Source organism: Geospiza fortis, unplaced genomic scaffold (genome assembly GCF_000277835.1).
Source record: "Geospiza fortis unplaced genomic scaffold, GeoFor_1.0 scaffold583, whole genome shotgun sequence".
NCBI lineage: Eukaryota > Metazoa > Chordata > Aves > Passeriformes > Thraupidae > Geospiza > Geospiza fortis.
Genome location: NW_005054588.1, coordinates 285,427 through 298,467, shown reverse-complemented (window position 1 = coordinate 298,467; position 13,041 = coordinate 285,427). Strand labels below are relative to the sequence as shown.

At 42.2% G+C, this 13,041-nt stretch overlaps 1 protein-coding gene across 1 annotated transcript in view; it reads right to left on the bottom strand.

Moving 5' to 3' along the window:
* PDE3A (phosphodiesterase 3A) overlaps positions 1-3,904 on the bottom strand; it is a 71,718-nt gene extending 67,814 nt beyond the window's left edge. The window contains exon 1 of the mRNA XM_031064417.1: positions 3,856-3,904. Within this exon, the coding sequence (XP_030920277.1) occupies positions 3,856-3,903 (48 nt within the window). The 5' untranslated portion in view covers position 3,904. The remainder of the gene's footprint in view (positions 1-3,855) is intronic.
* Between the last annotated feature and the right edge of the window lie 9,137 nt (positions 3,905-13,041).

Here is a 13,041-nt window from a genome sequence, read left to right as displayed (position 1 = left end):
ATCTCCACCTTCACAAGCACATGCCCTGGCAAAATCAGCTTTACCAATGTTTGGCAGCATTCATCTTGGGAAGGACAACAAATAATAAGCAGCTGGCTCTCCCTGTGTTCAGAGAGCCCCTAGAGCCCCATGAGGTCACTGTAATTCTCTTTACAGTGGCCCTGAGGGCAGACTCTGAAAACACCAAGGTTCTGCCAATGCCTCAATGACTTTATACATACACATGTATGTAAGATATGAAACACAAAGAAGTCATGCACAAGGAACCCATCAACAGTAGACTACTATTGTCCTTAGCCACTCAGTTTAAAATAGTTTTTAACACTCTGTTTAAAATATTCCTGAAGGAAGTCTCCTTTTTGAGACAGGGAGACTTTTTTGGCTAAATAACTCTGCATTAATGGGCTGCCATGGCATCTCCACCTTCACAAGCACATGCCCTGGCAAAATCAGCTTTACCAATGTTTGGCAGCATTCATCCTGGGAACGATAAATAATGAGCAGCTGGCTCTGACTGTGGTCAGAGAGCCCCTAGAGCCCCATGAGGTCACTGTAATTCTCTTTACAGTGGCCCTGAGGGCAGACAGACACCCCAGATAGATTCCCAGAGCACAGTACCTGGTCCCCAGCAGGGATGGACTCCCACCTGCGCTTCAGCAAGGACAGAGATTTCCGGCTCATCCTCCTGAATCTGCTCTAGAGGCTTTGCCACACTTGACAAAAAAAGGCTTCTGTCCCAAACCAGTGGCAAGAACCTCAATTCTGACTCCTGCTCTTCATTGTAGATGGCAGAGCTCCCCGAGGCACGCGAGTTTTGGTGAGCTGCAAGGCAGAGACTGGCCAGAGCCCAGCTTGTGCTGCTGTTCTACAGCATCTGAGCCCAGCTTGCGCTGCTCCTCTACAGCATCTGTGTCCTTGCAGTGGCACAGCTGAGGCAGTGAGCAGCTCAGCTCCCAGCCACCTCCCAGGAAGGAGCCTGGAGTAGGTAGACAACACCAGACGCACTCACTCTGGAAATAGCTGTTGCTTAGGAACTGGAGGGGTAAAAACGCAGCACCTCGGATGGAGAATCGAGAGCTTTTGTGGTTACAGAGAATTAAAAAGGCTGGACCTGTGTTCCTCTCTCCATCATCCTGCTTCTACAACGCTGGATTGCTCGATTGCACTGACTCTGGGGCTACGCCTACATCTCCAGCAAGCCAAACAAGCCTTGATGACAGAGCAACAAATTACTCCCACACACCCAGGAGCCCTGGTAAAAACATAAAACCGTGTGCACAGAGTGTGCCCTGGGGCCCACCTGCAAGATCCTGGCAGTACCAAGTACTAGTGTACTGTGTACTAGTGTACTGTGTTCTAGCAGAATGATTAAAGGACAATTTGCATATTTTTTTTCCTGCAGAGCAATAATATTCCAAGGATGAATTCTACTAGTCACACTTTCCTATGGCACGTGCCAGCATTACAAAAATGTACGGATAATCTCCCCTCACATGATGTGGTTCTACAGATTACGTGTATATTTGAGGGACTTTTCCTTAGGTGGATTAAATATTCCTAAACACTTCATAATTTCTTTAATTTGGAAGTCAGTTTTGAAGTTTCATGCCTAAATTCTTGATTCTAACATGTATTAATCTTAAAAATTAAGCATGAAATGCAATGAAATTCACTTTGCACTTCCTGCTTCATTTCAAACCTATAGAGAAAATTCCCAGCACGAAACACTTAAAAAAACAGGCAGTGCTATCTTCAGGGATGAAAAAAGAAAGGAAAAAAAAAAAGAACAAGTAAGTAGCCAGGAACTCCCTGCTCTTTGTAAGGCAACCTATAATTCGATCTAATTAGAGCAGCCTTAATAGTATAATTATTCTAAAAGAAAAGGAATCCTACAACATACATACACATACATGTGGGCAGTCTCAAAAGGGGAGCGCAGTGATGGTCATGCTAGAAGCCTGAGCAAGTTAAATATTGTAAAGACAGCTTTTTACTTGTGCCATTAACATTCTATTGAATTGCAGATGCTTATCACGAGACAAACTGCTGCAAACAGAAATTCCCGTGGGCCCCAGTGCATTTCATTTGAGATCCATCTCTACCTGGAACTGCAGCACTTTGCATTTCACTCCTACGTGCAGAAAAGGAACATGTTTTCCAAGTGGGCCATTAAGGAGTGTGACATGCACTGTAGTAGCTTCCCCTCATGTTTCAACACATGCCACAGAAAACCTACTAGCTCCTAAAAAAAGTCCCCTTCACTGAATCAGAGCTTTTTTAATGAGTCTTGATGGAATACCTTCAGGAGTTCATACGTGGATTTTAGTTTTACATTATGGTAAACCAGTGATTCCACTTCCCTTTTTTTTTTCTTCCTAGGTTTTAAGGTATTTAAGTGTAGCTAAGACATCACTCACCTTAATTTTTCAGCAAGATCTTGTTTTTTCACAACAGGTGCATTTTCTAAAGCACACAAGCTGGCAACAACGTAACTGAATCACAAAAGGATAAAAAAAGCCTTTTCTATTCTGCAAAAATCAGAACCTCCTTAATTTCTCTTAACCTTCGAAGGAACTTAATTAAATTAGGTTTAATGCTGTTCCTATCTAGAAGATTTTCAGAGTCATGTAAAAGAGAGAATCTAAAGCTACAGTGAAATAACTGAGGCACATTTTCTTCTCTCTAATGAAATTTTTCTTCCTTTTCTTCCTTGGTTTTTGTGCCTGGGCACAGGATAGCACATGGTAATCAGAAAGGCTGGGTCATTTTGGGACTCTTCATCAGGAATTGTATTGAGAGAACCAGGGGGAATGCCTTCAAACTGCCAGAGAGTAGGTTTAAATTAAATGTTAGGTAGAAATTGTTTTTTTTGTGAGGGTGGGCAGGATGCCCAGAGAAGCTGCGGCTGCCTCTGAATCTCTGGAAGTGCCCAAGGCCACGTTGGACACTGGGGCTTGGAGCAACCTGGGACAGAGGAAGGTGTCCCTGCCATAGCAGGGGGTTGGAACTGGGTGATCTTTAAGGTCCCTTCTAACACAAAGTGTTCTATGATTCTACAGTTTTCTTTTCCCACCTTATTATAGATCCTTTAATGCTTTTATGACACCTCTGGACTGTCAATTGTACAAAGTATCCATGTGAAAATCCTTCACCTGAAGTAAAACCCAGTACAAAAGGCTGGAGCTCCAATAATGTATTTATGTTCTTTCAACATTAGATGGGAAAGACTATTTTACCCCAGCAGGAAAATTCCTGAACATCAGTACTGGTAGTGATGTCTTGTTTGCAGCAATTGTAATAGATAATTACACGAGATAGTTACTATAGATAATTTTGAAATGGACTGTGATACCATTAGCACTATGGGCATAATTTCCTTCCAGTGACTACATGTGGCTTCTCTGCACCTCCCCACACAGTTCTAACACCTGGGTCAACAATGAAAGGATTCATGGTGAGAAAGTCAGCCAAGTTTTAAGTTTGTCAGGTTAAAAAAACCCCCCAAAAACAAGCCACCAAACAAAACATACCCACGCTGTTTGAAATTGCATTGCTTTGATGTCCTGATGGAGACAGCTGAGTAAGAAATGCTTTCTCCATACATCTAATCCATCCTCCTGCTACTGAAAAAACCTTTCTGTTGCATGACTCAGCTCTGTCTGGATCAATTGTTTGAATTACAGCTCAAAAATTATATTAATGAAAGCTGCCATGGTTTTATGCCTTTTTCCATTGCTCCAAACCCTGCAAATATTAACAAAATTAACAACTTTGCCAAACTCAGATGGAAAACTTGCTTGAATGCCTCAAATGTAGCAAAAGCCAAAATCAAACACAAAATACTGAACAACTGACCTGTGAGCCTCTGGGTCCTCGTTTGTGATCCCATTCAGAATGCCCCATGAGCTGCAAAACAAAGAAAAGCAGAGCTAAGTGATAAATTACACTCATTATTTTAATTGAAACACTCATGCTTTTATATCCATTACACATTTTTCTTGGAAATAAACAGGTTTGCTTTTATGATTTATCTCACACAGTTTTTAGCTTCAAAATGAAGCCATGTAACACTGTACCTTTGCATTCAGAACCCAAACACATCTGGCATCACAACTCTGAGGGTGCCAATAAAATCCCCACTGCCACAGATTCAGCTTTAGCCAAATGTTTAATACTGATCTGGCAAAAGGACAGCTGACACATCAGCAAGGAGATTACCAAAACCAGGGCACATTTGATTAATCAGCAATGTACATTTTATATCAGCCATGATAATTAGCAACAGTTTTAAATCTGTTTCACCATTGAATTATGGGGTTTTCTGTACATCTACACAGGGGTTTCTTCTGGGCATTGTTTGCTCCTACACAAAGAGGCATTACCTAATTCAAATATAAAAATATGTGAATGAAAGATAGGAGGGTTATTGTGACATGTACTGACTTACAGCTATGAACGTTTTCTTGCTCATGTTTCCCAACATTCTTTCCCAAAGGAAATGCCTTCCCCCAGTTCAGAGGTAGGCAAGGAGATTCACAACCCACACTTATTGCAGAACATGCTTTCAAAACACTCATCCCAGGACAAGAGGTTAAAACTACTTTGCAAAATCAGGAAAGCCACATGCATCTCCTATGATGAGATCTTCTGCAGACCTGTTCCTCCTTATCCTTTTCTTTTCCAAGGGCTCCTTCTTCTTAAGTTTTTACTTACAACTGTCTACCTCCATAACTGGAGACAAACCACACGTGCAGACAGGCATCAAAAATCAGAAGTGTCACATCATTTTTTTACCTGATACAGCCTTGTGACTGCCCCCCTCATTTTACTGCAATTTTTTCCTATTTTCCATGTACTCTAGGTGGAAACACTGGCTCTGCTGGGTTTCCCTGTTTGCTCTCCATTACTGCATGAAGCACAGCTTGGATGGTTTTTTAAATAAATAACTGGTGTGCAAAAACTACCAAGAGATGCACCCACCAAAGGTTATGTGCTTCAAAGAAACTCTGCCAGAATCCTCCTACCTGTCTCTCCTCTGTGGACCAGAAACCTCTTCAGTTTTACGTCTTAGCCCCTGTGCCTTGGGAGGAAGTAACTCCTGCTTTCCTAATTCACTTGGCTAAAAGAAAATTAATATAGCTCGAGTCTGACCACTGGTGGCTCTCAGAGTGATACCTTTACCTCCAGGCTCCTATCAGTGGAATTAGCACAAAAAGCAAGCCTCACAGTGAAGAAAGAAGGATTAATTCCAGCCTGGCTGTGGCCACTGGGGTTCTCCAGGCTCCACAGACACTTGGCAGACACACCACACCTTCAAACCCAAGGGTAGCATAAGATCCCACTGCCAGGATTTTCATGCTCCTGCCCTCACTGAACCCAGAGTGTAATAAATGAGCAGTGAAATAGCTGTCTCTCACAATTAAAGATCAAATATTATGTGTATACTAAGAGAAATGTTATGAATTTATAGTTATGTTCCCCCCTTTCACATTGTTCTCAGGAGATAGCTGGGGCATTTAAAAAGGTCAGCTCATTACTACAGCAACACCTGACCTCCAATCAAGATGTCAGAAAGCAATTCCACCACTAGACAGCAAAGACAGAGTCAACAGACAAAACTTTAGGGGAGGCCAAAGAGTTAAAAAGCAGAACATCCATTGTGTTGATGAGCACATAGTAGAGAAAATTCTTTGCTCCCAGCACTGGATTTATTTTCTCTATTCAGTCTTTACTGCAATTTTGGATAAAGTTTTAATAAACCTTTTTAAAATTTTTGAAAGTAACTATGATTTCTCACAATAGCTCCCTGAAAAGTGAAAGGTTGCTTTCTTACTGCCACCAAAAAAATGAGAGGTGCAGTCACAAGCCAGGCCTGGAATCACTATTCCCATATGTAGGGATGCTCCCAGTGCAGCCAGTCCCAGGAAAGCACTGAAGTGTGCCAGGGTGGTTATCTGTGGTCACCGTCTCTGTCATATTTTATGAAAAATCATTTGCCAGGATTTTTCTCCTGAGAAGCTGAGAAGCCTCAGAAAAGAAATGTAAACAACAATTATCTGATTGCTTGGAATGTGATCTGGAGATTGCTCACCACCGGGTGCATCTTTGATTGGTTCCATCTTTGATTGGTTCCATTGTTTTTAATTAATGACCAATCCCAGTCCAGCTGTGGCAGGATTCTGGTCAGCCACGGGTTTTGATTGTCATTCTTGTTCTAGCCTTCTGATGCCTCCTTTCTCTTTCTTCAGTATAGTTTTAGAATATCATATCACATCACATCATATCATATCATATATCAGCCTTCTGAGAACTTGGAGTCAATTCTCATCTCTCACTTCATCCTGGGGACCCCTCACAAACTCAACATGGCCGTCCCCAGCTAAAACAGCGAGGCTGTTGTCAAGCATTATATCTAATCCACGACCTATGAAACCAACCTTTTCCTACTGTTGTTATAAAATCTTACTTGGCTTTAAAATGTATTTCTCCCTCATCTAAAAAACTGTGCTCATCTCATGCTAGAATGTTCTTGGTCTACTAACACAGGAGTTCTTGGTCCCTAGTAACACAGGAGTGAAGGAATGAAAATTGAAATTAAAAGGACACTGCACAAAAAGGCCTCATGCTTTAAGACGGAAAGAATAAAACCCCAAACGTTATGACAAAATCTCTGCCAGGCCAGGCCAGCATTGTGCAGAGGGACAATTGCCTCAGTGTGACACCCTTTAGCTCAACAAGCCACACTCTGCTCAGTTCCTTCTGAACCTGATTTTCTTTTCATGGACAAACAGTAAGTGCTGGAGCATGATACCCAGAAAAGAAGGAAAGAAAATATGCCTGAATTATTGGGCTAGGTAGAAATCGTGATTTCCACAAGCTGAATAGAAATCAAAAGATGAAGAAAGCAGAATTAAAAGTAAAAAACAAAGCCCAAAACCAAACAGAACCCCCCCCCCAAAAAATAAGAAAAAACAAAACAAACAACAAACCAACTACACTCAGAGAAAACAGAGCGTGTGCATAAATCCACTTGAGTGACTCAACCTTCTGAAATCATGGAAAAAGAAAATAATATACTGCTTAATTGGTGCATGCATGCAAACAGAGATACTGACATAAAAATGCATTTGGAAGTAGGGGGATTTATGTTTATCACTAACAGATGGGTTTGCTCCTGACCCCACTACCTCCTCTGAAAGTTCTCTGGAATTAATTTGGTCCAGAGTGATGATGAACAGCCTCAGAGCATAAAATTTATTATTCTTACTGACCAGGCAACCAAGGCTACATGTATCAGCAGCAGAAAAGGAGGGATAAAACTGAAATCAACTCCCACACAGCTTACATGCATACAGTCTCTGTTAGAAGAAAAGGAGCTACTTTACATTTCATCTGAAACTGTCCTGGAAACCCATCTCTGGCAGTTTTAATGCTCACAGATGAAAGCAGCTTTTAGCAACAAGAACGAGCCTGGCATATTCAGGAATGCACAAAAACATGGCCTGTGCTAAAACCACTGCTTGGTGCTACCCTAAGAACTGACTGACAGCTCTCCAGGGAAAACATTCCCCCCTCTAGCTGAGGAAAGACCCCAATACCAAAATCTCAGCCACAGACAGAAGAGGAGAAGTGAAAGGGCTCATCCCCTTTTGGAGATGTAGGGTGTGAGTCTGAGCTCTAAATTTCAGGGTTTTGCTATAAACACCATGAAGTTTCTCAGCTTGTGGTTTTAAAACTTCTGGTCACTAATGCAGCAATACCTTTAAAGGAGTAGGGAATGATATAAAGGACTGTCCACATTACATCAGATTTCTGAGATACCCATACTGAAGCAGAACAAAGCCATTTGAAAATTAGCATCTTCAGCCCTCGCCTCTCTAAATGCAGTTCTTCTCCTATATGGTTATTTAATTAAAGCCCCAGCAAATGATTACATAAGGATTTCAACTTTCATTAAAATTCATAAACCATAATTCTTAGCCTCCTTAGTATTAGAAAACTGCAGGAAAATGTGACCCACACAGATTGTAGAAGATCTAAGTAAATCTAAAAAGTACAGAAAGTAAATTATGACAATTTAAACCTTTTCAGCTGTTTATAAGTCCTGTTTTTCCCTTATACAATATTTTCTGGACCAGGGCTTTAATTTTGGCATCTTGAAACAGAAATACTGCTAACTATGCAATGTCTAGAAAAAAATGAGATAAAAAAACCTCCAACAAAGCCAACCAGAAAAAAACAACCACAAAAATGAGTCAAGAGTAATGGAACAGGCATAATCTTATTATAAGGACTTCCCCCACTGGGTACAAGTCAGGGAAAAACCCCAATATTTAAAATGCAAGCAGTCCTATGTATATTCTTTGAAAGGGGAGGGAATTGTCAGCAGCAGAATGCAACAGCCTTTTGAAACCATATGGACTTATTAAAGTATTGTTTAAACTCAGCACAGTTTCATCAGAGGGAATGAGCAGATCCTTTTCTTGTAAGCATTAAAGAGGACCAATGAATTAATTACATTTAGTGTTTAATAAAACCCTTTAAATCCATTCAAAGTCTATTCTAATTCTATTCAGATTAGAGTCTATTACTCTGGAACTTTATTGCGACACATATTTACACGTACGTAACACTTTTACTGTTCTAAAAACAACCAGATGGTGAGGACAACAGTGAGTTAAATCAGCCAATGGAGACACCAAAGAGAATAACTGGGATTCAAGAAGACTGAAAGAAGACCACATAGTCCAAATGCACGTCAGCACCTTTCCCCACCTCACTGCCTCCTTCCCTTGAATTTTAAAGATTTACACTGTGGCTGGTTTACTTCATTCCCATGCTAGTGAACATAAAAAACTCCTGCTCTCCCTAGTGGAAGGTGGACACAAGGCAAAGCACAGCAATGTCAGAGAAATTGCTCCTCTGCTCCAACTGGGATTGGGAGCCAAGCACTTGCATCCAACATTTCCCACTGAACTGGCTGTGGTACATGAATAGGGCAGCCTGAGCTCTCCCAAACAGCTGAGAACCTGCAAAAATGCCTTTTTGCCACTCCTGCAAGAATTTAGCATATTTAGTAGTGATAAAAATGAATTACCAATGAGATTATGAGAAGTTTTGATTGGGTGGTACCCAGCAGCTTTAAGAGTTGTTTATATTTGGGAACCAGCATCCAGAAGAGTAAGACAGGAGTACCCAATCAGTTTGGCACCTGGTTTCAGCCTTCACCAAAATAGCAGAGCTTCTATTTAAACATGAGCATAACATCTTCCCTTTTTGGGAGAGATGTAGTTGAATGGGCATGTTGAGGATGTGAAACAGTGTCTCACTGTTGAGCTCTCTGACACTGCCTCCTTACAGCCTGTGCTGAATGGGGCACAGTATGATCCATATTCTCTGAATATGGGTATTAGCCATGCTCCAGTCAGGATCACATTTCCACTGGCAATAAGAAACTGTTTGTTACCAGCATGTAGGCACAAAATGTTCCTGATAAGTTCTTTTTTGGGTAACAAAAAAAAAGCACAAATTATTTCCTTGATTACATATTAGGGGAAACATTTATTTTTACAAACATGCAGGAGTCAGGTCACACAGAAGCTAACAGGGTGTTTTTGCACATGCTATTTTGAGTAGGATTCCTTCTATCCCATAGACTGTTCCCTGCTTTTTCATGGTAATCAAGATGAAAGAGATGATTTACTGACTCGATTGGTTTAGAGAGGGAATTTTGGTGTGGACACCACCAGCAGGAGCAGCTAAGCAGGCTGGAGCTGCTGAGATTGACCACTGCCAGATCCTGATAACATAACAGGGGAGCAACTGTCTGCTCGGACCACCTTCTCTCACCAAATGGCAGAACTGCACCTTGCCCTGAGGCATCCAAGGTGTCAGGGATGCTGTGAGCTGAGAGTGATCACACACAGGCAAGTGCAAGCCACGACACACAGAGAGCGAAGGACTCCAGTATTTGGGAAAACAATCCCTTTTCCACAGCCCCTGGCCAGCTCCCAGGGTCAGCACAAAGCACAAGATGTCAGAGCTGCGCTGTTCAGCCAGATGCGTGAGCTGCATGCTCGTGTCATCACAGCCACTGCAGAGAGGAAACTCTCCACCCAAATGCTCCCAACATCTTCTAGCCCTGCAAATCACCAGGGCCAGACTCAGTCCCAAGACTGGTTAAAAAAAAAAAAAAACAAACAACAAAAACCCCAAACAAAATAATTCACCACAACAAACCAACCAAAGTAATAAATTGGGGGTGAGCATTTAAGAGCCATTTAGTTGCTTCCTAATCAAATTGTTTGAATGGTTTCTGGGCTGCTGGACAACAGCTGGAAGCAGAGATTAGCTTTTAAAACCACAGCAGAGGCAGAAATGGAACTTGGAACTTGGAATTGCTTTGAACTGGAGGCAGGGCACCAACGTTGGTACCTTGTACCAGTGAGGTACAGTGATGGGTTTGAGAAGGAGCTGCAGTGAATGTTTTCCCTGCAGGCTCAGACCCATGTGGGGATGGAGTTAAGTCCTCTGAAGCTGCTACCCTGGGGAAGCTGGAAGTCCTGGAGGGAGCTGCTGGGAGGAGAACCTGGCTGGGAGGTGCAGCAAGGAGCCAGAGCACTGCCAGGGCAGCAGAGAGCATTGTGGGTCAGGCAGACACTGTGCTGAGCCACCGTGGCAGCAGGGACTGGAGAAACCAAGGCCTCGCAGAAGCAGCAAGGCTGAGAGGAGCCCCATGGGCACAGCAGCACAGGGAACAACCCCAAAGGCAGCAGCAGTGACAGCAGTGACTGTCTCCAAGGCACGGGCAGCAAACCGCCCCGAGCGCTCCAGCAGGGACGCAGCTCCGGGGGAATGAGCTCATCCCTGGCACTGGAGACACAGCAGGAGCCTGCATGCTGGGGGAGGCTCTCATGGCAGCAAACATCCTTCTTATTTCCAGACAATAAACTGCAGCTGACTTCTGCACGGCAGGAGGATGCAGGGATGCTGGTTTCCTTACAAGGGACACAGCAGTGGGCTCAGGGCAGCTGCTATGCCCCTTGTTCCAGAGCACCCCTGAAAATGAGCAGCTTTCACTGCAGAGAATGTGAAGCTGCTGGGAAGTTAAAAAAAAAAAACCAAAAAACCAAACGTAGGTGGGAAAAAGAAAAGGCACAGGAATATCCACCTCCACACCCTGTATCTGGTTTTATACAAATTTTTGTCACAACTACTTAAACAGATGACAGTAGTAAAACAAATCCATGCATGTTTCTATTATTTTCCCTCCTACCACTGAATTTCTCAGGTCCCTATTAATCCTTCACACATCAAGGAGGATTTTAAACAACAGGTTTGGAAGGCAGAGCTGTAGTAAAATAGAGAAAAGACCTGATTTTGAGGGGAGTGGGGGGTGGAAGGGAGGAGGAGGCAGTGGTTTTTTATTTTGTTTTTTTGGAAGCAATTCTTATTCTTCAGTGATCCTCAATGATGGATTCCACATAAAGAGTTACTTGCAGATGTACTGCAGATTTTTTAACAAAGGCTTCCTAAATTAATGATCTAATCCAGATATTTCATTTCAGAATAAATGAGTAAAACAATTAAAATGATCATAAATAGATTTCTTATCCCCTTGAACTGATCTGGTAGATAAATAATAAGCATATTGATCTGGTGGACTAGTAATCCACAAGTAAAAGTGTTCACCAAATTTTCCATATATTTTTCGTATTTGAAAAATTCTCCCACTATCCCATTCTGAGCATAGTCATGAAAACCAAAGCCTTAGAGAAAAACATCTACAGTGGTGAGATAAAAGCTGAGGGCATAGCTACTCTGATATCCTCCCAGCTTAGCTACAGAGATAGTTTACCAACACTCACTTAGAGAAGATGATTTCTTAGTATGGGAATGCCAGAGCAACACAGCAATGTCAAGAGTGCTAAACATAGCAGCAAGTTAACGAAAGAACAAAAGTATATTGATAAAAAGGAGAAAAATTGTTATTTAAGTGTCGCTTGCTATTCACAGTACACACATGAAGTTCCTGGAACTCACAGCTACCCAGTCAAGTCCATTCTGGTGAAATTAAGTTTCTAGAAAAGTCAGAAAGCTCATTTACTTTTTTTTCCCCCCACTGGGAATCATTCTCTGTGCACTAAGAATCCCATTCACAATACCAAGCCTGGCACTAGCTTGATAATTAGACAGCTACTGCAGCAGAGTTAGCAAAGCCTAAAATCATGGTGAGGTATCTAACATAATTTTTTCTTTTGTTAAAGAGTCTAAAGATTTCTACAAAACAATCTGCTCTGAAATGCATGTTCTTAATTCTACTGTCTCTTTAGTGCATAGCTTTTCTCTCACTTTCCATCTTTTCAGAGATCCTGGTGTCACATAGGCTTCACCTGCACTTGGTGCTGCTAACGCAAACCTCCAAGGTGAGGTGAGCCCTTTTGGGCTGCTTACAGTGCACAGCAGGGTTTCTGCTTCCACAGAAATGTCTTTTTGCACAGCAATTAAAAACCCACTGGAAAAGCAAGTAAAGCTTTTCAGGGATTTCTCAGTCAAGCTCTGATTTCAGGTGGATCACTCTCAATATGAACACAGATCACGACTGCTCATATGGAAGGCAAATGAGTTGAGCAAGTTTTATGAGTTTAGCTCATATGGAAGCCCCAATGAGTTTAGCAAGTGCATTCATCAAATAGCTGACCATTCTCTGATAGTCTGCATAAAAATGGGAATTTTCCAATTGGATTCCCAGGGGATAAGTGTCTACCTCACAGGAAAAAGAAAACAACCCAAAGAAAACCCCAAACCATCACAAACTGACATCCTTACTGGCAGTCTCAGCAGAAAAAACCCTTAGGACTGAGTAAGCTTGGAGGTTTCACCAGACATTTAACCTTTGGAAGTGGCTCCAGTTCCAGCAAGGGAAGTGAGCCACTGCAGCAGGGACAGGGACACGTGTGACTCACTGGTGTCACCTCTGCACTTCCCTGCACACACAGGATGGCATTTTGTCACAGCTGCCAGCTCAAACCTCTCAGCAGA